Below are 25546 nucleotides of genomic sequence, written 5' to 3'. Positions count from 1 at the left end.
TACCATCTCACACTACTTAGAATGGCAATCATTAAAAAGTCAGGAAATAACAGATGCTGGAGAGGATATGGAGAAAGAGGAATGCTTTCACACTGTTGGTGGAAGTGTAAATTAGTTCAACCATTGTGGAAGACAGTGTGGATGTGGTGATTCCTCAAGGATCTAGAACTAGAAATACCATTTGATCCAGCAATCCCATTACTGGGTATATACCCAAAGGGTTATAAATCATGCTACTGTAAAGACACATGCACATGTATGTTTATTGTGGCACTATTCACAATAGCAAAAAGTTGTCCATCAATGATAGACTGGAGATTAAGAAAATACGGCACATATACAACACAGAATACTACAGAGCCATAAAAAAAGGATGTAGGGACATGGATGAAGCTGGAAATGATCATTCTAAGCAAACTTTCAGAGGGACAGAAAACCAAACACTGTATGTTCTCACTCGTAGGTGGGAGTTGAACAATGAGGACACATGAACACAGAGCGGGGAACATCATACGCTGGGGCCTGTTGTGGGGTGAGGAGCCGGGGAAGGGACAGCATTAGGAGAAATACCTAATGTAAATGATGAGTTGATGGGTGCAGCAAACCAACACGGCACATGTATACTTATGTAACAAACCTGCACGTTGTGCACATGTACCCTAGAACTTAAAGTATAATTTTTTAAAATTATTTAAAAATTAAAAATAAACAAATTTTTAAAAATAAAAATCATATATCGGGTAAGGAACTGGTATTCCGAATATATAGTATCGCAATGCAATATAATTGCAATTATATATATTATATGTAATGTTGCAACTCAACATTATAAAGCGAAATAACCCAATTTAAATATATGCAATGAATTTGAATAGACATTTCTCCAAAGTAAGACAGGTATACTACACGGTGGTCACAAAAGTAGAAAACTTTAGGCAGCAGTTTCAGGTAACTAGCACAAGAAATCTGTTGAAACATCTGCAGAGGCTCTGGGCTGATAAGATGCTGAAAACCGGTGTGTGGATCAAGCTGACTGAGAATGAGTGGACCCAACATGGCCCTGCATTTGACCCAGATTTCACCCAGGACCTCATTACGTGCTGATTAACATACTAAACACACACCAGCCAGCTCCCGAGCAGTTCTGAGAACACTTATATTTGGTGTAAAAATGCGGGGCACCACAGTTCTGAGAAATCTCAACCTTCTTCCAGGAATTTTCATGAATATTCCACTCCTTGGTTAAAGAAATCCAGAAAGGTGGCAGCCCCAAACCCCCTTGCACCTGCCTGTCTCTTGAGTCCTCCTGCACTCCTTTACTTGAGTGTGTACTTTTCCTTTTACAATAAATCTCCGTCCTTTCTCTATTTCCTACTGGTCCTTGAATTCATTTCCCCGGCAGTGTTAAGAGTCTGGACATCGGCTGGAGTCGAGGTCCCAGCAGCGTTTGGGGACCTTCCCTTGCCCACTGGCATCAGAAGAAGAATACAAATGGCAGTGAGCCCAGGAAAAGGTGTTCAGTGTTCACAGCCCTCAGGGAAATGCCAATCGCACCCACAAGGGGACGCCTCATCCGGCTGAAATGGCTGACCCAAAACACGGTGAGGGTGGAATGGTTGGGGCCTGCGTTCCTTACAGGGCAGAGAGCAGGAGAGAGAGAGTCGGTGGAGTGTGGGGACTGTGCGCGTGTTATCCTCTCCCCATTTTCGTGGTGGAGGTTTCTCATTATTCTCCGGCCCTACCTGCTTCCTTCCTCTCCCTTTCTCCCGCCCTCCCTCCAATCCTTATTTTCCACCCATCCTAAGGTTTTCTCCGCCTCACGACGTCATACTAGGGCCCCCCAGCCCAGTGGAGAAACCAGCAGCCCTGGACCACGAACAGCCGGTTCGGGGAGGCGACAACCGGAAGCCCCTGCCCGACCCTGGACACTCAGGACCTAGTGCGTCCCGGGCGCCCTCCCGCAGCAGCCCCAGGGCAAGGAGAATGGGGGTCCTCCCAGGGGCCACACTGTCGGAGCCCCCACGGATCCGAGCGGGACGGTGACGTCTCCACACTGAACCGGTGGCAAAGTCCCCGCGAGGATGAAGGAGGAATTTCATGCTCTTCACCCCACCAGGCCCCGCATTTCCTGGCTCCTCCTGACTCAGGAACCGCCTGTCCCTTGCCGCCACCGGCAAGTCCTACCGGGTCTTCCTAAAACAGTTTCGTCCCGAGGCTCTGGACCTGAAAGCCCAGGGGCATCGTCCGGCAGCCGGGCACCTACTGTGCGATCTCCGACAGCCAGGACTCAGGCCCGGAGCTCCGGGACAGCGGGCGCCCTGGGAGGAGCGCACAGAACTTTACCAAGGCTGAGGTCCTGTCGAGCTCTACAGGGTTTAGCAAATTCAGGTCTGTTTCAGACTATGTCTCTGGTCATAAGGAACCCCCACGGTGCATGGTGTGCAGACAGCAGGAGCTCAGGCACGTGCGGTCCTGACATTTGAGTGGGGCAGCAGATTGGTGGCTCCAGATGCTGTGTGTCAAGGAGAAGAAGATTCCATCTACTGGAGAAGAGCAAAGGAACTGGGTGTAGCCCAGGAAGGAGAGGCTGCCAAGGACTGTGACTACTCAGGGGAAAATGCTGGAGTTAATTCCCAGGAACGGTGCCTGGGTCACAGCCTTTAAGGCAGAGGCTGACTGAAGAGACTGTCTACCAGTAGGAGGACAGGTCTCTGGGAACCCCCTGGGAATATAGCTCAATCCTGGGGCAATGCCCCTGCCATCCGGCCTCCTGCACACTCCAGATCTTGGCCCTGCCTGGAGCAGAGCTGACTCAGAGACAGGGGTGCTGAGCTGCTCCTGGAGTTCCAAGGTCACTGCCGAACTGGACCAGGAGTGGATGGCGTGGGGCAGGGACAGTCCCATAAAGAGCTTTGGGTGCAGTTCCCAGGGTGGGAAGAGGCTGAGAGAGAAGGGGAAAGGAGGATGTTGCCTGAGTGGCTGGGGCAGAGTGGGACTCAGGGGCTCTGTCCAGTCGTCACCCTAAGCTAAGCCCTCCCCAGCTGCCAGGGGCCACTGGGACCCTCACCTCTTTCTGGCTTCTGCCACCACTTCCAGATGCCCTCATGATGATTAAGACAAGGATACAATTGGGGTTTCTTTTTGAGGATGGCTGCAGGGACCAGCCAGGGACTGAGCAGAGGTGTGGGTGCAGCCATGGATTTGAGTGTGGTTGACCACAGATAGGTGTGCTGCAAAGTGAGCCCTATGCATGCATAGACCCCTCCTTCACCTCCTGCTCCCAAGGGAAACACAATTGATCACATTCTGATTGAGCAACAGTGGGCCACTAGGGCTTTTTTCCCTCAAAAGTTGTAAACGGATCTAGTATATTCTCAAAGACCTCATGCATCTAGTAGAGAAGCAAAGAAATGTGTGAGCAATTGTCACACGGGGAGATCCGGATATGCTCCATCACTGTGGATCCGGGCCTCAGGGAGCAGGAGGGTGCTCTTTCTTGTGAGAAGACGAGGGACACACATGGGAGGGGGTATTTGTGCCCAGCTTTGAAGGATGGCTGGTCCTTGCCCAGGGGGAACAGGCCCAAAGCAAGCGCTGGCAGTTGGGAGCCATGGGGAGCTTTCACTTGAACCTGCTCTGCTGAGTCTCCTGAGCCATCCCCACACCTGGCCAGGCGCTGTTCTAAGGGGAGCTGAGGGCCCATCTCTCTGATGTGCTTTCTAAATCAGCAAGGTGTCTCAGAGGTTGTGATTTTAGAGACAAGGTTTTCAATGCTGTCCTCGATTTTAATGAGCAGAGTCGTTTTGTCAATCCGCATTGGGTAGATCCCAGCAAGACATATATTTTTAAGATAGTTTTTAAAGCTGTTTAAGTTTGCTAAAAACGTAGAACATAAAATTTACTATCTTAACCAATTGTTTAGTGTACAATACGTCCTTTGAAGCCTCTGAAAACCTGGTGCTTCTGTAATACAATCTAGCCCCGGGCCAGGCGCGGTGGCTCACCCCTGTTATCCCAGCACTTTGAGAGGCCGAGTCGGGCTGATCACATGAGCCCAGGAGTCCAAAACCAGCCTGGGCAACACAGTGAAACCCCGTCTCCACTAAAATACGAAACTTAACCGGGCTTGGTGGCGCGCACCTGTGGTCCCAGCTACTTGCAAGGCTGAAGCAAGATAATCGTTTGAATTCGCGAGGCAGAGGTTGCAGTGAACCAAGATCGCGCCGCTGCACTCCAGCCTGGGCAGCAGAGTGAGACTGTAACGAAGAAAAAAAAGAAAAGAAAAGAAAGAAAAACCAAACAAACAAACAAACCTAGCCCAGGCTATAACGACGTCCACTCGGGATTTGGGATGGGGCCGCGGGGATGGGACTGGGCTTGGGTCTGCGCACAGGACGGGGAGGGGGGCATTCTGCAACGCAGGGAGAGGGAAAGCGGGTGTCGCAGGTCCAGGCGAGGACAGGAAGACCCTGTCGCGGCTGAACACTTCTGTGCGTTTTCTTCACCTTTCTGTGCATCGGTATCCACATTGGGTTAATACAAAATGAAGTGATGATTACATGAGGGTGTCATGGAAAGAAGCCTTTGACGGGACTGGTCCGTGAAAGGCAGAGCTGAGTGTGACTGGCTGGCGCAGGGGTAAGAGCCCAAGTGCTGCAGTAGGAAGTGGGGTAGTCTTAGTGGAGCGACACCTGATTGGGAGACGCGCGACGATGGGGCGTGTTTCCTCCGAGGGGGCAGGGCAAAACGGGTGTTAGACTGGCGAGTGTCTAATGCTGCATTCAGACAGCCTGAGAGCCGCCAGGTGATCCAAGGGCTGGGCTCCGAGTCTGCAGTCCTCTGTGATCCAATTTCCCAATGGCAGCGGCCGCCAGCCCCGCGTTCCTTCTACGCCTCCCGCTTCTGTTCCTGCTGTCCGTCTGGTGCGGGACAGGGCGGGCCGGTGAGCTCGGGGATGGAGCCCAAGCGGAGCGGGGGCCAAATGTAGGGGGCTGTGGGCTGTGGGCTCCAGAGGAGGGGAGGTTTCTGGAAGGACCCGTGCGATCTCCCCGGACTGCGCCCCAACTCAGTTCCCCTTCGCGTTTCCTTCCCGCCGGATCCGCTCCCGGAGGCTACTTATCCTCCGAGGGGAGGAGCCGGTCAGAGAGGAGGCTGGAATCCTTTTCCCGCCCCGGAGAGTGGAGGGGCCAGAGAGCCGCAGAGGGCGAGGTGGGGCGGGGATCCCTAGTGCAGCCTGGCAGTCCCACCCGCCCTCGGGAAGGAGAAACCAGAGCCCCCGGAACTCGAGCTGGGGTCAGGACAGGGTGTTCCACAGGGACGCAATCACAGACACCCCCACCAGTCACCAGCCCGCTCTGCTCTCCCCCACTCTCCACCACACAAACCTCCAGCACCCCCAGGGATGCATGCCCTGGAATTTTTCCCTGCACTTCCCTGCAGACACTCATCTGCACCCAGGGGCTCAGCAGACACTTCCCACCCTCCCCTCACCATCCACTGCCACCACCCAGGTCACATCCTCTTACTCCCCACCTCAACCCAGCTGGTCACCCCAGAGGTCTCCCCATCCATGAAGGGGCCCTCATTACCTCCTGCACCACGTGGCACCTTCTCCCTCTGGCCTGAGGACACACCCCAGCAAACACACCCCAAGCTCCCCACAGAACCTGTGCAGAGGGGATGTGAAGCACCATTCCCTCCAAGAGACCCTGGGAGCTCTGGTGAATAGAGGCGCCCACTTCTGCCCTTGGGGCCCAGACCTGCCTTTTCTTCCTACTGGGGAGCCAGCGTCATAGAGAATAGTCACTGTGTAGACAGGGATCAGCAAAACCTTTCTAGAAAGGGAGGAAGGATGCCCTGTGATCTTTGCAGGCCTTGGGTTCTCTGTGTCATGCCCTGTCTCTTTGTAGAGCAACAGCAGGTAATGGCAACCTGCAAATAAGGGGGACCAGATTCGGACCCTGTCCTAGTTTACTGACCCTAGATGAAGGGATTACAGTGTCCCAGTGAATAGTGCCCTATCCCCTAGGGTGTCATCTCCAAGTGGTGTCTCAGGTGTCAGTTGGAGAGTAGAAAGCGGTCCTACTCTGCCTGTGGCTTCTGGGTGGTGTGGATGTGATGGGAGTGAGGGTCCCATGGTTCAGGGTCTACTTTCCCCTCCTTTGCTGCTTAGTGGCATCTATGGTCCACCAGGGCCATCAGCGACCTTCCCTGAAACCTGAGGTGTGATCTGAGGGTGAGGGGGTGCAGCCATGTTGTGTCCTGGGGATTGGGGCCAACTGTTAGTGCAACTTCTTAGTTCCCGGTGAGCCTGCTCCTGCCCATCCCAGGAGAAACACCTGCATCTTCTCACTGCCGTGCCTATCTTCCTAATGACCTAGAGGGTGAGGAGCCCACCTGTAATGGGCAGCTCTGAGGCTGCATGGTCACGGCCCTTCCGTGGCTAAAGGCCCCATCTCTGCCAAGGCCCAGAACTCTACAGGAGACACTTTTTAATGTTGAGATTTCTTTCCTGTGAGTGGCACCGCTTTGTCTCTGAACATTCACACGGAATCTACGTTGTGATTCTCCAATTAGATATTGTAAGCACATGTACCTTACATGTCCTTACATGTCCAGCACATGGAACTTAGGGCGTCTTGGGTCATTGGGCACTTAAGGCAGGTCCAGCCTCGCTCATCATTCATGGATTATCTATGGCTGCTTTTGAGCTTCAACAGCAGAGTTGAGTAGTTGGAATGGAGAATATATTCCCTATACACCTTTATATATTTACAAAATTGCCCTTCACGGCAAACTCTAGTGGCCATAAATATGTTTGGAGAAGCGCACAAAGAATCATTGCACTTGCTGCAGAGTTAAAGGGTCTGTCCTCACTGGAAACTGGTGTCTTCTTCGAGTTATAAGTTCAGGCTCTGCGAAGTGGCTTAATTCTGCAAATTGGGCAAAGCAGCCTTGTTCTTGATGGACTGGCTGCTTTCAGCCTCCTGGTCACCCATCATTTGTTTTATCGCTGTTTGTTGTGATTATTTAAATCCAGCAGTATTCAGGTTGGGTTTCCATCTCTTCTGGATCTTGGACCCCTTTGTTCTATGAGCCATGGGCAAAGCTTTGTATGGCTGAGGTCACAGCTGGCATTGCAACTTCTCTAATCATTTCCATCATTTAACCCTCCTTGTTCCTGACAGTTAATAGCCTCCACCTGGAATCTGGTATTTCAGGATTTTTCGTCCTGTTACTACTGGAGCCCATTTCAGGAACAGCATCTCCTACACCCATCCATGGCCTTCAGCAATAGGCATCCCTCCGCTTCATCCCATTCTGGTGTCTTCTTATGGGGCCTTCTTTACATGCCAGGTAAACAGGAGTCCTCCAGGCTTCCCATGAGCACAGCGGATGGAAATTGTTCTGGATTTTCACACTCAGAGCATTCCAGCATGGGCCTTTCTCTGAGCCTGTGATCCCTCCCTCTAATACCTGCCTTAGATTTTCAGATTTTCTATTTCTTGCTGCATGGACCAGCTCTTTGTCCAAGGTTTCAGGAAGGCATCCTCATAGCAGATGAGCACCATCAGCAGGGGCTTTGCCAACATGTTAAATCCTGTGACCATGACAATTAACTCTTCTTTATTCAACTGGTTTCCATCCTCAGTCCATCCTACCGTGCACCAGCACCCTCAGGGGCAGCCCCCACATCCTCTTCTACCTCCTGCAGTCCACATGGGCTGCTGCTGAAGATCCTCTGCCATCCAGGCCCTTCCTCCTCTAGCAGTCCTGGCACCTCTCATGTGTTGACCGATGTGGACAGAGGGGCAGTGGGACATGTCTGGGGACATGTGGTTTCTCAACAGGCAGAGACCTCCTCCTCCTCCTCCTTGTCATCATGGAAGTGGGGAGCACTTGGCTTAATCTTGTGGACACCACAGTTCTGGAGGGGGCATTCTTTGCTGGGCCAGCCCAGACCTCCAGAGGCATCCTCTTATTGTCACGGTGTGGAGGAGGGGTACCTAGGGGTATTTTTCTCCCCACCCACCCCTCACCTGCCTTTCTCTACAGACCTTCACTCTCTTTGCTATGACATCACCATCATTCCTAAGTTCAGACCTGGGCCACGGTGGTGTGCGGTTGAAGGCCAGGTGGATAAAAAGACTTTTCTTCACTATGACTGTGGCAACAAGAAAGTCCTACCCGTCAGTCACCTGGGGAAGAAACTAAATGTCACAAAGGCCTGGAAAGCACAGAACCCAGTACTGAGAGAAGTGGTGGACATGCTCATCCAGCAGCTGCTTGACATTGAGCTGGAGAATTACATACCCAGGGGTAAGTTTCAGATGGCCCAGGACAGGAGGGAGCAGATACAGTGGCAGGTTAGAGACATTTATAGTTTTCATGTAAAAATACAAATAGGAAGGTTCTATCACCCCTTAAGAGATCTAGAGGCAAGGCCAGGATGTGGCAGAGAGAGTAAGACCAGGAAATTGTAAGGCGGACAGGATGGGGGCTCAACATGTGTCAAGACCAGAGCTGATCTCTCTCTGATGGGGGCAGAACCCCTCACCCTGCAGGCCCGGATGTCTTGTGAGCAGAAAGCTGAAGGACACAGCAGCGGATCTTGGCAGTTCAGTTTTGATGGACAGGTCTTCCTCCTCTTTGACTCAGAGAGGAGAGTGTGGACAATGGTTCATCCTGGAGCCAGAAAGATGAAAGAAAAGTGGGAGAATGACAAGGATGTGACCATGTCCTTCCATTACATCTCAATGGGAGACTGCACAAGATGGCTTAAGGACTTCTTGACGGGCATGGGCAGCACCCTGGAGCCAAGTGCAGGAGGTAACAGAAGAAAGAAACGGGGATCTGGAATGAGATCAGAAATGGTGATCTCGAGACACTAGTTCTTGAGTTCAGCTTCAGTCATCCCAGTGTACAAGTTTATGTTAAAATAACCCCCTCATGGGGCACTCCTCCTGGGGGTGCTGGCGTGCCTGTGTTCTCCCACCCTCCTCTCCCTTCTCCCTCCTGACTCCTCTTTCTCACTGCACTTGCTTCTGCTCCCTGTGCTGTGGATTTCTCACCAATCTCGAAGCTGCGGGTGTCACTGTTTTCAGACCTTTCTCCTTAGTGTTCCCTCTTGAGAATGACTTTTCCTTTCCTTTCTCTGGTCTGTTTCTGGAAATCCATCAAAACTGCCTCCAAGGCCAGCCCAGGGACCCTCCCCTCCCCAACCCTGGAGCATCATCTTCTCTTCCACCACAGCATGAGGGTGGGCTGCGCTGCCACCTTGCTTCCCTCAGCAGCTGTGTGAGCTCCCTGAGGACAGGGACACCCTCTCCCTTCCTACCCCAGGAACTGTCCCAGCAGCTTCCCCATAGCAGGAGGGCACAAAACCTCTGCCTTCCAGGACGACCTGGGTCAGCAGGAGCTGAGGAGGCATCTCCTCAGATTTGGGGCCTGGACAAGGGTTGTCACTCTTGTGTTTCCATTTCAGCACCACCCACCGTGTCCTCAGGTGCAGCCCAACTCAGGGCCATGGCCACCACCCTCATCCTTTGCTGCCTCCTCATCATGTGCCTCCTCATGTGCCCCAGGCACAGCCCAACCCACAGCCATGGCCACCACCCTCAGTCCCTGGAGCCTCCTCCTCAGCCTCCCCTGCTTCATCCTCCCTGGCTGCTGAGGAGAGTGCTTTGGAGTGACAGGTATGGGGGCAGAATTGGGAGTGGAGCAAGGGGCAGGTGGGTGAGGAGGGAGGACGGGGATGGAGAATTCCCTGAGTCCCGCCCCTCCCCATGTCTGGGACCTTCTCATCCTGACATAAGACAGGTGAATGAGACCCTGTGTTACTTGTTGGAAATGACCTGGGCAGCTCTGCCCTGAGTTCTGATGGATTCTCACCATCAGAGGCCAGAGGGAAAGGCAGGGTGGTGCCATACCAAGGCTCAGGGTCTGTTGAGCTTGAGAGGGCTTAGCAAATTCAGGCCTGATTCAGAGCAGGTTCCTACTCAGGAAGGATGTGTGGCCTGCAGGCAGCAGGAATTCAGACATGGGCAGTCCTCTTAATTGGGTTAGGTGCATCATGGTAGCTTTACATGAGGTGTGACAAGAGAAGGGGGATTTCATCTCTGAGGTTAAGAGAGATATATGTGGGCGGCAAGTCACCCAGGTGCTGAGGCAAGAGACTGAAGGCACAAGCTGTTCCAGTATAATAAAGAAAATACTTAAAATAAGAATAGTTGTATTAGACATAGAATATACACATGATTATATATGAATATTATAAATCATTAGTTTGTAGCATTACTCTTTTTTCCAATGTTATAATAATCTCTGTTCCACAATTATAACCTAGGAAAAACCAGGGCAAACAGAGATAGGAGCTGAAGGAACACGGTGAGAAGTGACCAGAAGACAAGAGTGTGAGCCCTCTGTCATGCCCGGACAGGGCCAGTAGACAGCTCCTTGGTCTAGCGGTAATGCCAGTGCCTGGGAAGTCACTTGTTACTTAGCAGACCTTGGTCTAGTGGTAGCGCCAGTGCCTGGGAAGGCACCTGTTACTTAGCAGACCAGGAAAGGGAGTCTCTCTTTCCCTGGGGGAGTTAGAGAGCACTCTGCTCCACCACCTCTTGTGGAAGGTCAAACATCAGTCAAGCCTGCCCACAGCCATCCGGAGGCCTAAATGTCTCCCTGTGATGCTGCGCTTCAGGGTCATGCGGTCATGCTCCTAGTCCGCTTTCATGATCCACCCTGTACACCTGGCTCCGCCTTCTAGATAGTAGGAGCAGAATTAGTAAAAGTGTTAAAGTCCAAGAAATACATAGAAGAAATAATGACATAAACTGTCCTCTCTCTCTCTCCACCCCAGCTACCAAATAGGGAAGGGCCCCTTGTCCGGTGGACACATGACTCGCGTGACCTTACCTGTCATTGGAGACGACTCACACTCCTTACCCTGCCCTCTTGCCTTGTATGCAATAGATAACAGCGCGGCCAGGCATTCGGGGCCACTACCGGTCTCCACATCCTGGTGGTAGTGGTCCCCTGGGCCCAGCTGTCTTTTTGATCTCCTTGTCTTGTGTCTTTATTTCTACGATCTCTCATCTCCGCACACGAAGAGAAAAACCCACAGGCCCTGTAGGGCTGGTCCCTACAGATATGGGTGTAATCCCAGGAGGAAGGGGCTGGGAGAGCCTTGGTATACCTAACTGAAAAGGAGGGGGTGCAGAGCTGCCCTCCCACAGAAAGTGGTTTGGATTCCAGGAATTAAGGTGGAAGGTGAAGAGTAGAGGCTGCTCATGAAAAGGTTTTTTAAAAAGTCAGTACCATGGCCCCATGGGGTTTGAGTCCAGACCTTAAGGCAGCTCCCCTGCCATCACCCTCCTGCAAACCCTAGATCCTGAGCCGACTGATGGCCCTGCCAGGAGCAGAGTGGACTCAGACACGGGGGAGCTGAGCTGCTGCTCAAGTCCTTGGGCACCACTGGGCTGGACCAGGAATGAATAAGGTAGAACAGCACGTTCAGAGCTATGGGTGCTGCTCCCAGTATGAGGAGAGGCTGAGGAAGAAGGGAAAGGAGGGATGCTTCCCTGCAGGCCCACCCAAGGCCAAGGACAGAGGAAAACAGAGCCCTCTCTTTGGATGGGCTACCCCCACCCCTTTCCATGTTTTAGGCCCTCTCATCAGATGGTAGAGAGGGCCATGAGTGAGGGAGCAGGCCTATCACTACCAGCTTCGGTCCTGTTGGACCCTCCACTCCATGCCCTGGTCAGGTGCAGGGCCTGGGCTGACTCTGTGATTTGACAAAGGAAGAAAGAGGATGGTCCAAGCTGCTGGTGCCAGAGTTGGGGCTCAAGGGAAAGACAGGTCCCTTAGTGCAGGGGGCTCTGAGACGTGGAGTGCCTAGGGAAAGATTGCCCTGGAAAAGTGATCCGGGTTCTCATTCATCTCTTAAACCAACATTTGTGTCCCTTTTGAAAGTTAAAGATGATACCAAAAAGCCCCTGTGAGCAGGGTCTCGATCAAACTCGCTCTTCTGGCTGGCCGCCTGCCCACCACCTACTGTGTATGTCCAGAGGCCTCCAGCAGATCATGATGACACCATGGACCCAATAGCTCCTTCACTGCCTTGATTCCTTTTGTCAACAATTTTACCAGTGGTTATTCCTAGCATCTTATGTTATTTTTTATTGGTGCTACCTAATGGAATTCCTGCAATTAAAGTTCTGGCTGACTAAACAAGATATGTCAACATTTTCTTTCTTCTGCTTTTGTTTGGAAAATTGAGTACTTTTTGAACGATGACCTCTTTCTTCCAAATGATATAGTCAGTAAAACAATCAGGTTAGACTTCAGAACTCCAGGGTTTCTTTCTGTGTCCTGAAGGATAATTCTTTATTTAATAAGAAAAAATTATATTAATGATTATTTCCTCAGTAATTTCTTGCTCTGTACTAATATTTCAACAGAGAGTTCTATTTCCCAAAAACCTACTGAGTTTAGAATTTTCTTGTATTACCCAGTAGAGAATTAATGTTATTTCATTTTTCCTCCATGATGTGGAGTAATAAATGAGTGATTCTGCTAGATTTTGTGTGGAAACAGAGAATCTACAAAACATGGCTGAAAAAAATCAGGGACAACACACATACATGGAAAAATAATTTATGCTTATGAGTTAGAAGATACAATATAGCCAAAATGGCCATACTTCAAAAGTAATTTATAGATGCAATACTATCCCTATCAATACCAACACCATTTTTCACAAAATTAGAAAAATCTAATCTAAAAGTTATTTGGAATTTAAGAAGAGCCCAAATAGCCAAAACAATCATAAGCAAGAAGAACAAAGCCAGAGGCATCACATTGCCAGACTTCAAACTATAATATAAGGCTATAATGATCAAAACAGAATGGTACTGGTACAAAAATAGACACTTAGATCAGTGGAACAGAACAGAGAAGTCAGAAAGAAAACTTCACACCTACAGCCATCTAACCTTCAACAAAATCAACAAATGCTGCTGTGATAACTGGCTAGCCATGTGCGGAAGAATGAAACTGAAGCCCTGCCTTTCACCATGTATGTAAAATAACTCGACATGGACTAAAGATTTAAATGTAAGTCCTAAAACTATAGAAATCCTGGAAGATAACTTAGGAAATACCACTCTAGACATACAGCCTGGAAAAGATTTCATGGTGAACACACCAAAGGCAATTGCAACCAAAACCAAAAATTGACAAAAGGGACTTCCTTAAACTAAAGAGTTTCTGCAGAGCAAAAGAAACTAGCAAACAGTAAACGGCCTATAGAATGGGAGAAATATCTGCAAACTATGCATCTGGAAAAGCTCTAATGTCCAGAATCTACAAGGAACTTAAACAACTCAACAAGCAAGAACAAAAAGCCCAATTAAAAAATAAGAAAAGAATGTGAACACTTCTCAAAAGAAGACCAGCAAGTGGCCAACAAACACGAAAAAATATTCTTTCGGAGGCCGAGGCGGGCAGATCACGAGCTCAGGAGTTTGAGACCAGCCTGGCCAACATGGTGAAACCCCGTCTCTACTAAAAATACTAAAATTACTCTGTGTGGTGGCGCGCACGTATGACCTGTAACGGTGCATAGTCTAACCTTAAAACTATAAAATATCTTGGACTGGTACTTCCTAGTTTTGTCCAGCAGATGGCAGTGCTTATCTTGCAAATATTTCAGTAAGCCCAGAGGGTTTGCTCACAGTGAGTTTGTGCCATGAGCTCCTTGGCACACAGTTTGGGATCCACAGTCAAGGGCCAAAAGAGACGTTGACATCATGTCGAATGAGGAATCCATAAAGAGTTCATTTCTGAGGATTGGGGGAGTTCCTCCCACCCTGTAGATCAGGATGCCCTGAAGGCAAAGAGCAGAGGGGTGCTCTCTGGTGGCCCAGCAGTTCTACCTCAGGGGAGAGATTTTTCTTCTGCCTCAGTGAAAACTAGCAGGACACTGTTTCATCCCAGAACCAAGGAAACCAGGAAGGAAGGTCAGAGTGAAGAGCTGTCTGAGCGTTTCAGATTAAACAGTGACATCCTACTTGATGACTTCAGAACTCCTTCATGAGCTGGGAGACAGCCCCTGAGGTGACAGGTGAGTGGGCAGCATGGGCCAGACATGACAACTCTGGAGATGACACCCAGTTTCTCCCTTGTGTTTATGTGTGACTTTGTGTGTGCATGTGCGTGTCTGTGTCTGTATTTCTACATGCATTTGTGTGTGTTTGTGTGAGTGTATATATACCTGTGTGGTGTGAGTGTGTGTGAGACAGACTGTGCGTGCCTGTCTCTCTGTGTCTCTGTGTGTGTGTCTGTATCTGTGTGTGTGATAACATGCATGTATGAATGGTGAACTGATTTCCTGGTTGATTAGCTGTAAGGGAGACAGGGACTCCAGGGGACTTCCTGACCACGCCTCCTTCCTTATCTTGTGTCCTGACATTCCCTCCTCCCTGTGGAAAGAGTCTACCCCAGTAACTGAGGGTTCATTACTGCAGACTTCTCACAGCTCCCCAAAGTTCTGTGATATTTGCACCCCCAGGCCTCCTCTTCATGCTTGTCCCTCTTCTGGGTGCCCTCTCTTCTCCTCCCACCTGGCCACGCTATATTCTTCCTATTCCTGCAAGAGCAGTCTGAAATGTCACCTCCCAAGAAGCTTCCATGCAACTCCCCAGGGAGAATGAGTCACCCCCTCTTCTGTCCTCTGATAGCCCCAACCACTGCGGGGACATCACATCAGCAGCAGCAGCCACATGGGTATTTGTTTCTGTCCCTGGATTCTAAGTTTCTGGAGGACTGGACACATCCATCACCCACATGTAAACCCAGCACCTAGCACAGTGCCTGCCATACGATACGATTTAAGACACATCAGAGGAATCCAATCATCAGACTACCCCAGGGCTGCTAGAATTCAGAAAGGGATCCCCATCATTTGGGGGATTGGACAAAGGTCTTTGTTTCCATTCTTTCCAGCACCAACCTCCATGGCTCCACTCATCCCTACTCCTTCCTCCTGTTAAGATTGGGCAGTCAGGAGAGGGGTAAGGACAGGAGCAGCTACACCTGGTCTCCTCCACCACCTATGGTGGGGTGCACCCTTGGTGAGACCTGGTGAGCATGACAGACCCTGGGCCTAGAGGACCTGGAGCCTGCACAGCCCTACAAAGACCAGAGGGAGCTGTTCAGCCACTTGTAGAGACAGCCAGAGAGTGCTTCAAGGACTGCATGGAGCTCTGGAGAAGCAGGGAGTTCATGACCCTCTTTTGTGGGGCATGAGAAATTTAGGCAGGATCATGTCTATAAAAGAGGCTGTCACTTTGGCTTATCAATGCTTTCACCTCCCTACCCCTTCCAGATCAGAGTGGGCGCTTTACTTGTTCTTATGGATTATTGTGTTAGCCAAAATGAGAGTTCAGAATCACCCTAAAGATTTGAAACTTCTTTAAGATTTGACAAATGCACAACATTTTAATACCACTTCTATTTTCAGGAAGCTGTGGCTGAAGAAAACTTGTCATAGTACAGCATTGTCCAAATTATTTATACAGAATTTTAAAAGTCTACATAATGTCATACAACCATCTGAAAAGTAAAACCTAAAAAGCAATAACTTTTTGAGCCAGGAGTGGTGGCTCATGCCTGTAATCCCAGAACTTTGGGAGGCCAATGCCAGAGTATCACTTGAGGCTAGGAGCTGGAGATCAGCTGTGGCAACATGGTGAGACTCTGTCTCTACAGAAAGTTGTAAAAACTGACCAAGTGTAGTAACACATGACTGTAGTCCCAGCTCCTCAGAAGGCTAAGGTGGGAGAATCACTTGAGCCTGGGAGTTTGTGGTTGCAGGGAGTTGAGGTGGTGCCACTGCACTCCAGACTGGGTGACAGAGTGAGAGCCTGTCTCAAAGAAAACAACAACAGAAATAAGAAAAATATGTAAACACCAATAAGCTAAGTTGACATAAAAATTGTGGGACCCTGGCCGGGCGCGGTGGCTCAAGCCTGTAATCCCAGCGCTTTGGGAGGCCGAGACGGGCGGATCACGAGGTCAGAAGATCGAGACCATCCTGGCTAACATGGTGAAACCCCGTCTCTACTAAAAAATACAAAAAACTAGCCGGGCGAGGTGGCGGGCGCCTGTAGTCCCAGCTACTCGGGAGGCTGAGGCAGGAGAATGGCGTAAACCCGGGAGGCGGAGCTTGCAGTGAGCTGAGATCCGGCCACTGCACTCCAGCCCGGGCGACAGAGCGAGACTCCGTCTCAAAAAAAAAAAAAAAAAAAAAAAAAAAAAAAAAAAAAAAAATTGTGGGACCCAAATGACCAAATCATGCAATTTCTTACTTTTGTTTTTTTTTTAAACGGAGTCTCTCTCTGTCACCCAGGCTGGAGTGCAGTGGTACAATCTCGGCTCACTGCAATCTCTGCCTCCTGGATTCAAGCAATTCTCCTGCCTCAGCCTCCCCAGTAACTGGGTCTACAGGTGCGTACCACCATGTCCAGCTAATTTTTTGTATTTTTAGCAGAGATGGGGTTTCACCGTGTTAACCAGGGTGGTCTCAATCTCCTGACCTAGTGATCTGCCACCTTGGCCTCCCAAAGTGCTGGGATTACAGGCATGAGCCACCACGCCAGGCCAATTTCTTACTTTTGCTGTAGTAAGGGGTATGTTGAGTATACGTATACTCAGAAGCTTCCTTCTCATGAAATATAATTTCCTCTGGTAAATCCGCTCCTTAGTCCAGGTCCTCTGAGAAGCAGATGCCTACATGGGATTCACATGAGGGGATTTCATTGGTGGAAACCCTGGGAGAACCATTCAGCAGGATGCACTTCTGATGCCAAGTGCAGGGGGGAGGGACAGGAGGTTGGGCAGGTGCATCCTACACTGCAGTGAATGGTGCTGGGACAACTGGATGGTACATGCAGAAGAATGAGGCGGACCTCTTCCTTACAGCACACACAAAAACTAGCTCTAGGTGAATGGCAGATGCCCACCTAAAACATGAAACTATGAAAGTCTCAGAAGAAAATAAAGCAATAAATTTTTGTGACCCTGGCTATGGCAAAGGCTTCTTGAGTACTGTATGCCAATAGCACAGATGGCAAAATAAAAGGTAGTTTAATTTCATTTAATGCAAATGTAAAACTTTTGTGCTTCAAAAAGGATTCCATTTAGAAAGAAAGAGAAAAAAAAAACTTACGGACTGAGAGAAAATATTTGAAAATCACGTATCCGGTAAGGGACTGGTATTCTGAATATACAAAGAACTCTTGTGGTCGGCGGCGGGGTACCCACTCGTCGGTCTCCACCGGGCAGTACCCGGGTCCAGAGCTGGGGCGCAGCTGGCGCCCTGGGAGGTGCGTGCAGAACCCGGAGAGCGCACGGCGGGGTGGAAACTGAAACCCACAGGAGCAAACTTTCCCGAAAGTCATCTGTGGTTGAAGCCATTACCTGTAATATCCTCCTTATGACAGCACAGTTGGGTAAATATCTAGAACCAGTGCCTCGTCACTGCAGCAGCCCCGTGCGCCCCTACCCGGGGTTCCGCATCCCCGGACCCTCCGGGCCCCCAACAGATCAGGCGAGCCCACCCGGTGACCGTCCCCGGGACTCCCGGCCCCACTCTTCCTTACTACTTCACCTCCATATATTCACGTGTTTCAGAATCGAAACCATGAAAAGTCATGTGTGAAAGGCTGTCCCCGTCCCTGCCTGCGTCCACTCTCATTTGCCACACGCCCGGGACGAAACTTGATTGGATTCTTCTCACCTTTCCAGGGAGTCTTTATGTCCTTTCAAACGAATATGAATACATATTCTTCATTCAGACTTGGATATTTTTGACTCTTGATGAGTCCTGTCACCCTGTCCTTCAGGGAGCCTGTGCCAGTTTCCCCTCCCTCTACAGTGGACTCTCCTCAGATGCCAAGTAGAATGAAGCAGAGGACAACGAGGAGGCTTCAGGAACTGAGGGTGGTGGCCATGGCTTTAGGTTGAGCTGTGCCTGGGGCCACAGTGGGTGGTGCTGAAATTGAAACACAAGAGTGACAGCACTTGTCCAGGCCCCAAATCTGAGGAGATGCCTCCTCAGCTCCTGCCGACCCAGGTCATCCTGGAAGGCAGAGGTTTTTCCCCCTCTTCCACACTATAGGGCAGCCCCTGGGACAGGTCCTGGGGTAGGAAGGGAGAAGGGGTGTCCCCTGTCCTCAGGAAGCTCACACAGCTGCTGAGGGTAGCAAGGGGACACCACAGCCCACACTCCTACTGTGGGGGAAGAGGAGGTGATGCCCCATGGTTGGGGAGGGGAGGGCCTCAGGGCTGGCATTGGAGGTGGTTTTGATGGATTTCCAGATACAGACCAAGAAATAGGAAAGGAGCGGCCAGGCGCGGTGGCTCAAGCCTGTAATCCCAGCACTTTGGGAGGCCGAGACGGGCGGATCACAAGCTCAGGAGATCGAGACCATCCTGGCTAACACGGTGAAAGCCCGTCTCTACTAAAAAATACAAAAAACTAGCCGGGCGAGGTGGCGGGCGCCTGTAGTCCCAGCTACTCGGGAGGCTGAGGCAGGAGAATGGCGTGAACCCGGGAGGCGGAGCTTGCAGTGAGCTGAGATCCGGCCACTGCACTCCAGCCCTGGCGACAGAGTGAGACTCCGTCTCAAAAAAAAAAAAAAAAGAAAGAAAGAAAGAAATAGGAAAGGAAAAGTGGCCCTAGGAGGAGGTAACACTAAGGAGAAAGGTGGAAACACAGTGATGCCCACAGTTTCGAGGGTGGTGAGAAATCTACAGTGAGGGGAGCAGAGGAAGAGGAGTCAGGAGGGAGAAGGGAGAGGAGGATGGGAGAGCACAGGCACGCCCAGGAGAAGCCCTGCATGAGGGGGTCATGTTCACATTCACTCACTCACACATACACTCACACACTCACACACACTCCCCAGACACAAATCTACACACACCCACACATACACACACATTCACACATGGTAATCACACACACACACTCACACTGACACACACTCACACTCACACACATATTTTCACACAGACACTCACATTCACACACATTCACACACACTAGTGACTCTCACACTCGCATACACATTCACACTAATGACACACTCACACTGGGGTAACTAGATCTCAAGACAGTTCTCAGTTACCTGCCAGCTCCAGCCTTTTCTCCCTGTGCATCAAGAATTCCTCTAGCCAGCTCTTGCAGCCTCCCAGCGAAATATTCTGGAAGAACATGTTCATATACTCACATCCCTATTCTTCTCCCAATTCTCCTTCATCTGCCTGGCTCCAGCATGAACTACTGTCCACTTTCTGTTGTTTGAGTCAAAGAGGAGGAACTTCTGTCAAGATCTGCTGCTGTGTCCATCAGCTTCTCACTCACAAGACATCCTGGCCTATAGAGCGAGGTGGTCTGACCCCATGAGAAAGAAGTCAGCTCTGGTCTTGAATATCCCGAACTGTGAGACCTCGTGTCTCTACAAGGCCATCCTGTGACAGCAGCCAGTAGGGAGGCTGTACCTTCATGTCACTTGTTGTGTCACTTGTCGGCAATGACTTAGGCTGAGAGGAGAGCGCAGAACCCAGAGAGGACTTAGTGTGGTGGAAACTGAAACCCTCAGGTGAGAGCTTTCCCCAAAAGTCATCTGTGGTTGAAATCAGCAGTCACCTATAATATCCCCCCATGACAACACAGTTGGGTAAATATCTAGAACAAGTGCCTCATCACTGCAGCAGCCCCATGCACCCCTGCTGGATTTTGGATTGGCATGGGGTTGTTAGCCCCTTTGTTTGGTCAATTTCTCCCATGTGGAATGGCTGTATTTATCCAATGCCTATACCCGCATTTTATCCAGGAAGTAACTAACTTGCCTTTGATTTTATAGGCTTATAGGTGGATGGGACTTGCCTTGTCTCGGATGAGACTTTGGATTGTGGACTTTTGAGTTCATGCTGAGATGAGTTAAGACTTTGGGGGACTGTTGAGAAGGCATGATTGATTTTGAAATGTGAGGACATGAGATTTGGGAGGAGCCAGGGGCAGAATGATATGGTTTGGCTGTGTCCTTACCCAAATGTCATCTTGAATTGTAGCTCCCACAATTCCCACATGCGCTGGGAGGGACCCGGTGGGAGATAATTGAATCATGGGGGCGGGTCTTTCCCATGTTATTCTTGTGATAGTGAGTAAGTCTCACAAAATCTGATGGTTTTGTAAAGGGGAGTTTCCCTGAACAAGCTCTCTTCTCTTGTCTGCCACCATGTGAGACGTGCCTTTCACCTTGCACCATGATTGTGAGGCCTCCCCACCCACGTGGAACTGAGTCTATTAAACCTCTTTCTTTTGTAAATTGCCCAGTCCCTGGTATGTCTTTATCAGCAGTGTGAAAATTGACTAACACTGATGGGTTCCCCCAAGGTTCCCTAGACCTTCCCATGATGGGAAGAGCAGACCCTTCATTACCAGCTTTAGTCCTGAGTTCCCATGGGCTGTAGCAGGCCCTGACTGTGATATGATAAAGGAGGAAGGAGGTTGGTCCAGGCTGCAGCACCCCAGGGTAGGTGGTGAAGGGAAATACATGATCCTCATGACCCTTAGTGAGGGCGGCTGTGAGATGGGGAGTGGCAGGAGAGAAGTTGCCCCGGGGAAGACTGACCCAGGATTCCCTCATTCACTTGGACGCACACTTGTTTCCTGTGTCAAGACTGAGGATGCTCCTAGGAAGCCCCTGAGAGTGAGGCCCAGTTCAGCATCTCTCCTTCCAGTTGGCTGCCACTGCCACTTCTGCTTCTTTCTCTTGACCACCAGGAGTTTCTAACAGGAGAGCAAATCCAGAGGCCTCTAGCGGATCCTGATGATCTCCTGCTTTGCTTCCATCTGGTGATCCTCCTTCAGGCTGTTGTTACTAACACTTTATGCTATGTGCTCTTGCCACTCACTGATGGATTTCTGCACTTACTCTCCTAACTGCTTGAACAAGAAATCTCAATAGAGAACATTTTGATCTATCATTATTAAGCAATGGAGAAGAAATGGAATAATGGGGATTCTCTATCATTGCTGTCAGGAGGATAAACGGAATCACTCCTTTGACACACAATTGACAATTTCTAGTGGAGTTGACCACATGCTCATCCTACTACACAGTACACAGGCACTGTCATGTGAGCTCCAGGCTTGCAGACAGCCTCCAAATAGCATGTGGGTAGATGGCTGTTTATTGTAGTGTTGTTGTCGTACCAAAAATTAACAATAACTCAAACATCCATCAAAAGGAAGACATAATAAAGGTAGCAGATGGTTGCTGTTTCTCACAACCTGGAGACTAGATCATCTAATCCATTGTCAGAAATAAAATGGAACAGCCAAAATACTAGATGGAAAAAAATTAATCCCTTAAACACAGGAATGAAGACTTTGGGTTGAGATACAACAACAGTAATAGCCCAAATACAAATCTCTCCATCCATCTTCAAAAATTATACAGATGAACAAAAGGGAGAATGAAACACCCTAACCCACACTTTTAGCATAACAGGAAGACGGGAAATCCCGAAACCCTCAGCCCCAGCAGCAGAGCCCATGCGTGTGGGAGAATCAGGCAGAGGCTGCAAGGATGGTGACATCATCAGCAGGTCCAATTGTCTAGAGAAACAATGTGGCAGGTTCTCCTACAGTGCTGTGTGTGTGGGGTCTACCGCTTACTGCTGTGTGACCAAAGGAAGCTCCCTAACCTCTCTGCAATTCAATGTATTTGTATGTAAAATGGGGTTAAAGTCATCCTTACTTGATAAGAGCACTGTCAGTTAACTGAGATAACAGCAGTAAATGCTTTTTACAGCTGCTGTGGCATAGAAAGCTTTAGTAAGTGTCTTTTGTAATTATTGTCTGATCTGCAGCCCTACCCGCTAATTCCCAGCCTCCTCCTGAGTGCTCTGCATTCTGGTAGCAAAGCCACACAGAGCAGCTGAACCTGCAAGCGGAGATTTTGCATCCTGCTAAAATTAAGTTGGTTTTAATATGATCTAGGTTGTGGTAAATTAAGATATTAATTAGAATCCCCAGAAATGACTAAGAAAATAACTATTTTAAATAAAAAAGGAAAAAGACAATAAAGGAAGTAAAATGATGCAGTAGAAAGAATCTGTTTGGGCCAGGTGCGGTGGCTCACGCCTGTAATCCCAGCACTTTGGGAGGCCAAGGTGGGTGGATCACGAGGCCAGGTGATCGAGACCATCCTGGCTAACACAGTGAAACCCCATCTCTACTAAAAAACAAAAAATTAGCCGGGCGTGCTGGCGGGCGCCTGTAGTCCCAGCTACTCGGGAGGCTGAGGCAGGAGAGTGGTGTAAACCCGGGAGGCGGAGCTTGCGGTGAGCCGAGATGGCACCACTGCACTCCAGCCCGGGTGACAGGGTGAGACTCCGTCTCAGAAAAAAAAAAAAAAGAAAAGAAAAGAAAGCATCTGTTTAACACAAAAGAAGGCAATAGTGGTGGAAAAGATGAACAAATGAACAAAACGACATAGGGCATATAGAAAACTACAAAAAAGGTGACAGACATAAATTCTATTTTACCTTAGCAGTAATTCCTTTACATGTCAAAGTGATAAACATTCAAAAGAAGAAGCAAAGATTCTCAGAATGAATTTTAAACACGATTTAAAGATACAGTGTAGATCCAAAGATACAAGTGGTTTAAAAGTAAATACATGGAAAAGACAAAACACATCAATAGTAAACAAAGACAACTGAAACTGCTATTAATAACATCAGGCGAAGTCATCTCTAAGACAAGCAATTTTCTAAACACTCTAAAAACCAATCGATGAAAGGGAAACTCACAAGGAAAATTAGAAAATACTTTGAGGTGAATGGAAACAAATACACAGCATATTATGACTTAGAAGAAGCAGCTAAAGCAGCGCTTGAAGGAAAACTTACTGCTGTAAATGCCAGTATACTGAGAAAGGAAAGGATAAAGAAAGGATTATCTCAAATTAATAACCTGACATTTCACTTTAAGAAGCTCAAAGAGCAAAATGACCTAAGCCCCAGATAAGCAAACAGAAGGAAATAAAAATTGGAGTGTAAATAAATGAAATAAAGAATAGAAAAACATTGGTGAACTCAATAAAACCAAAAGTTGGTTCTTTGAAAAGATCAACCAAATTGGAAAACGTTAACCTACAATGACTAGGTAAATGGTGGAGGGATAAAACTCCAATTACTAATAAAAGGAAGGAAAGAAGAAACATCACCACCAACCTTACAGAAACAAAAAGGACTATAAGGGATACTGTGTACAACTGTATGTCAATGAATTCGAGAACCTGGATGAAATGAACATCTTTCTTTTCCATTTGTTTTCTATTTATTATTGAGCCACTTTTGATTGGATCCTCCCCTCTCTTCCAGAAAGGACAAATGTTGATCACCAAAGACAATTTCAGACTCTTGTCAGCCTAGGGACAGCAGCAGAGACACCACAAGCTTCTCTGATGCCGTAGAGTGGCCTTCCCACGATCTGCCACTTCTCTAGACATTTATTGTTTTCTCTTGAAGATGCTGGAGTTCTAAGCCAGCACTTTAAGGATTACTTGTTTTCTCCTGGTGTTTCCCATGTATATGTAAGAGATGATAGATAGATAGATAGATAGATAGATAGATAGATAGATAGATAGAGGAATTAATAAACTTCTGTTTGTTTTTCTCATGAAAATCATTTTTCCTCCCCTGCGGTACAAAGGCTTGTCAAGTGCACATTAAAGAGCAGCTGATCTGGCTCCTCCAGCCCATGAGCCCTGTGTTTGGCTGTTTGGGAACACACTGAGAAGTCTGGCGTCTTTGGCTGCCACAGGATGCATTTCCAGAAACACCTGTTAGGCCTCTGTGGGTGACTCACGCCTTCCTACCTGAAGCCTTATTGGCTCCTGCAAGTGCTACAGAAACCCCTGGGGACAGGCTAGGCTGCCTGTTCCTACTGGATTTTAGGCCAGGAGACTTCTGGTGGGGACAGCCCAGGCAGGGAAATCAGGAACTGTGGACAGGGAGTGGAGGAGATCAGGAGGGGATGGCAAGACCCCCAGCCTGACCCCAGTCCGCAGTGCCCTCTAGAAGCAGAAATAGGAAAAGGAGGTTGAGGGCAGGCAGTACTGCAACCTCCTGTGCTGAGCATACAGCTAGGTCCAGCCTGGTGGCCCCACACCTGCAGATTCAAGGGAGCCCTGCCCTGCACTAACCCTGCACCTCCCAGGCCCACTGCTCTCCCACTGTGACCCCACCTGGAGACTGGTCTATCCAAAGACCAGGGCATTGGCCAGCAGCCCAGTGCTCCGCTCCATGGCCTCTGTCAGGCAGGATGGAGCTGGAGCCCAGGCAGAGATGAGGACAGGGGAGGATGGCCCTTGTCAGCCAGGGATGTTCCATCCTGCTGGGCCTGGGGCCTCTCTCACAGAGAACCTACGTGATCTTGCTTCCTCAACTTTCTTATCTCACAGGCCCTACATATTTACCAGAAACCACCCGCTTTCCTAACTCTTTGCCGGGTCAGCTTTCTTGGGATCAAAATGGCACAATCAACACAACATCCAAGGCATTGTAGGCAATAAACAATAAGAAAATATTTGCTACCTTCTTCCTGGTCAGGGGCTTCCTGGAAGAGTAAAGCTCTCTGAGGTGTCAGGAGCCAGCAGCCAGGGTGTAGCTGTGTGGCAGAGCCACTGTGACAATGGCCAAAGAAACTCAGGAATGCTCAGAAAACAGAGTGTGCTGGAAATCCAGGTGGGAGATCTTCTCCGTGCGCCAAGATTTTCCTCAGAGTCTCCTTCTCCAGTAGCCTGAGCAGGGACAACCTGGTGAATGTTAGAATTTCTGCTGGGCTGAGAAAATAACAACAAAAGAAGAAGCAATCTTAGGTGTGACTTGGAGATGGAAACTGGGTGCGACCAGAAAAGTGGGTGGAGTCTGGGGCCGATGAGCGCCCCACCCTGTCAAGTCAGAGGACAGAGCAGGGGACCAGATACAGAAGTGGGTCCCTTGTAACCTGCACAAAACCTGCAAAAGGAAAGTGCTCTGAGCCCTGATTGGAGTTTTGCCCAACTAAATTTGTATTTCATTGGGTAAGGTGGCATACATCTCCAGCTTCCTTGAGGTGAGCTCGGTTTAGGAAGTTTCTTTTCTACTGAACTGTGTCAGGAATCTCGCCAACGCCTGACACTGCCCACCACATCTCTTTTGCTGCCTCCATGGCTGGAACCTACCTGGGGGGCCCCGGCTGTGAAGGCTGGAGACCCAAGGAGGCTGCCCTCACACCTCTCCCTGTTTTCTGAGCCAGGGGGCCCATCTGAGCCCCTTCACCCCAAGGTGTCTGTTTTCTATGCCTTGTATGAGGCTTGTGTCTTCATAGAAATGGCATTCTAGTAAGAGACAGAAATTTTAAATGGATAGATATGTAAATTATATGGTATGTGTGTTGGGCAGAAAAATTCCCTCTCCAACCCCCAGG

General features: G+C 49.3%; 1 protein-coding gene across 1 annotated transcript; it reads left to right on the top strand.

Moving 5' to 3' along the window:
- The first annotated feature begins 4774 nt into the window (after nucleotides 1-4774).
- Nucleotides 4775-11053, top strand: RAET1G (retinoic acid early transcript 1G). The gene is made up of 5 exons (XM_010381044.2): nucleotides 4775-4942; nucleotides 8056-8319; nucleotides 8548-8829; nucleotides 9485-9695; nucleotides 10859-11053. The coding sequence occupies exons 1-5, from the start codon at nucleotides 4858-4860 to the stop codon at nucleotides 11025-11027; spliced, it is 1011 nt and encodes a 336-aa protein (XP_010379346.1). The 5' UTR covers nucleotides 4775-4857; the 3' UTR covers nucleotides 11028-11053.
- The last annotated feature ends 14493 nt before the right edge of the window (nucleotides 11054-25546 follow it).

Source organism: Rhinopithecus roxellana, chromosome 4 (assembly GCF_007565055.1).
Source record: "Rhinopithecus roxellana isolate Shanxi Qingling chromosome 4, ASM756505v1, whole genome shotgun sequence".
Classification (NCBI taxonomy): domain Eukaryota; kingdom Metazoa; phylum Chordata; class Mammalia; order Primates; family Cercopithecidae; genus Rhinopithecus; species Rhinopithecus roxellana.
This window is presented reverse-complemented; position numbering and strand designations above follow the sequence as displayed.

Coding starts and splice junctions, on each gene's coding strand:
- RAET1G (XM_010381044.2), top strand. CDS start 4,858: ATGGCAGCGGCCGCCAGCCCCGCGTTCCTTCTACGCCTCCCGCTTCTG. Junction 8,320..8,547: donor GGAGAATTACATACCCAGGG/GTAAGTTTCAGA, acceptor TGATGGGGGCAG/AACCCCTCACCCTGCAGGCC. Junction 9,696..10,858: donor AGAGTGCTTTGGAGTGACAG/GTATGGGGGCAG, acceptor TCTCCACCCCAG/CTACCAAATAGGGAAGGGCC.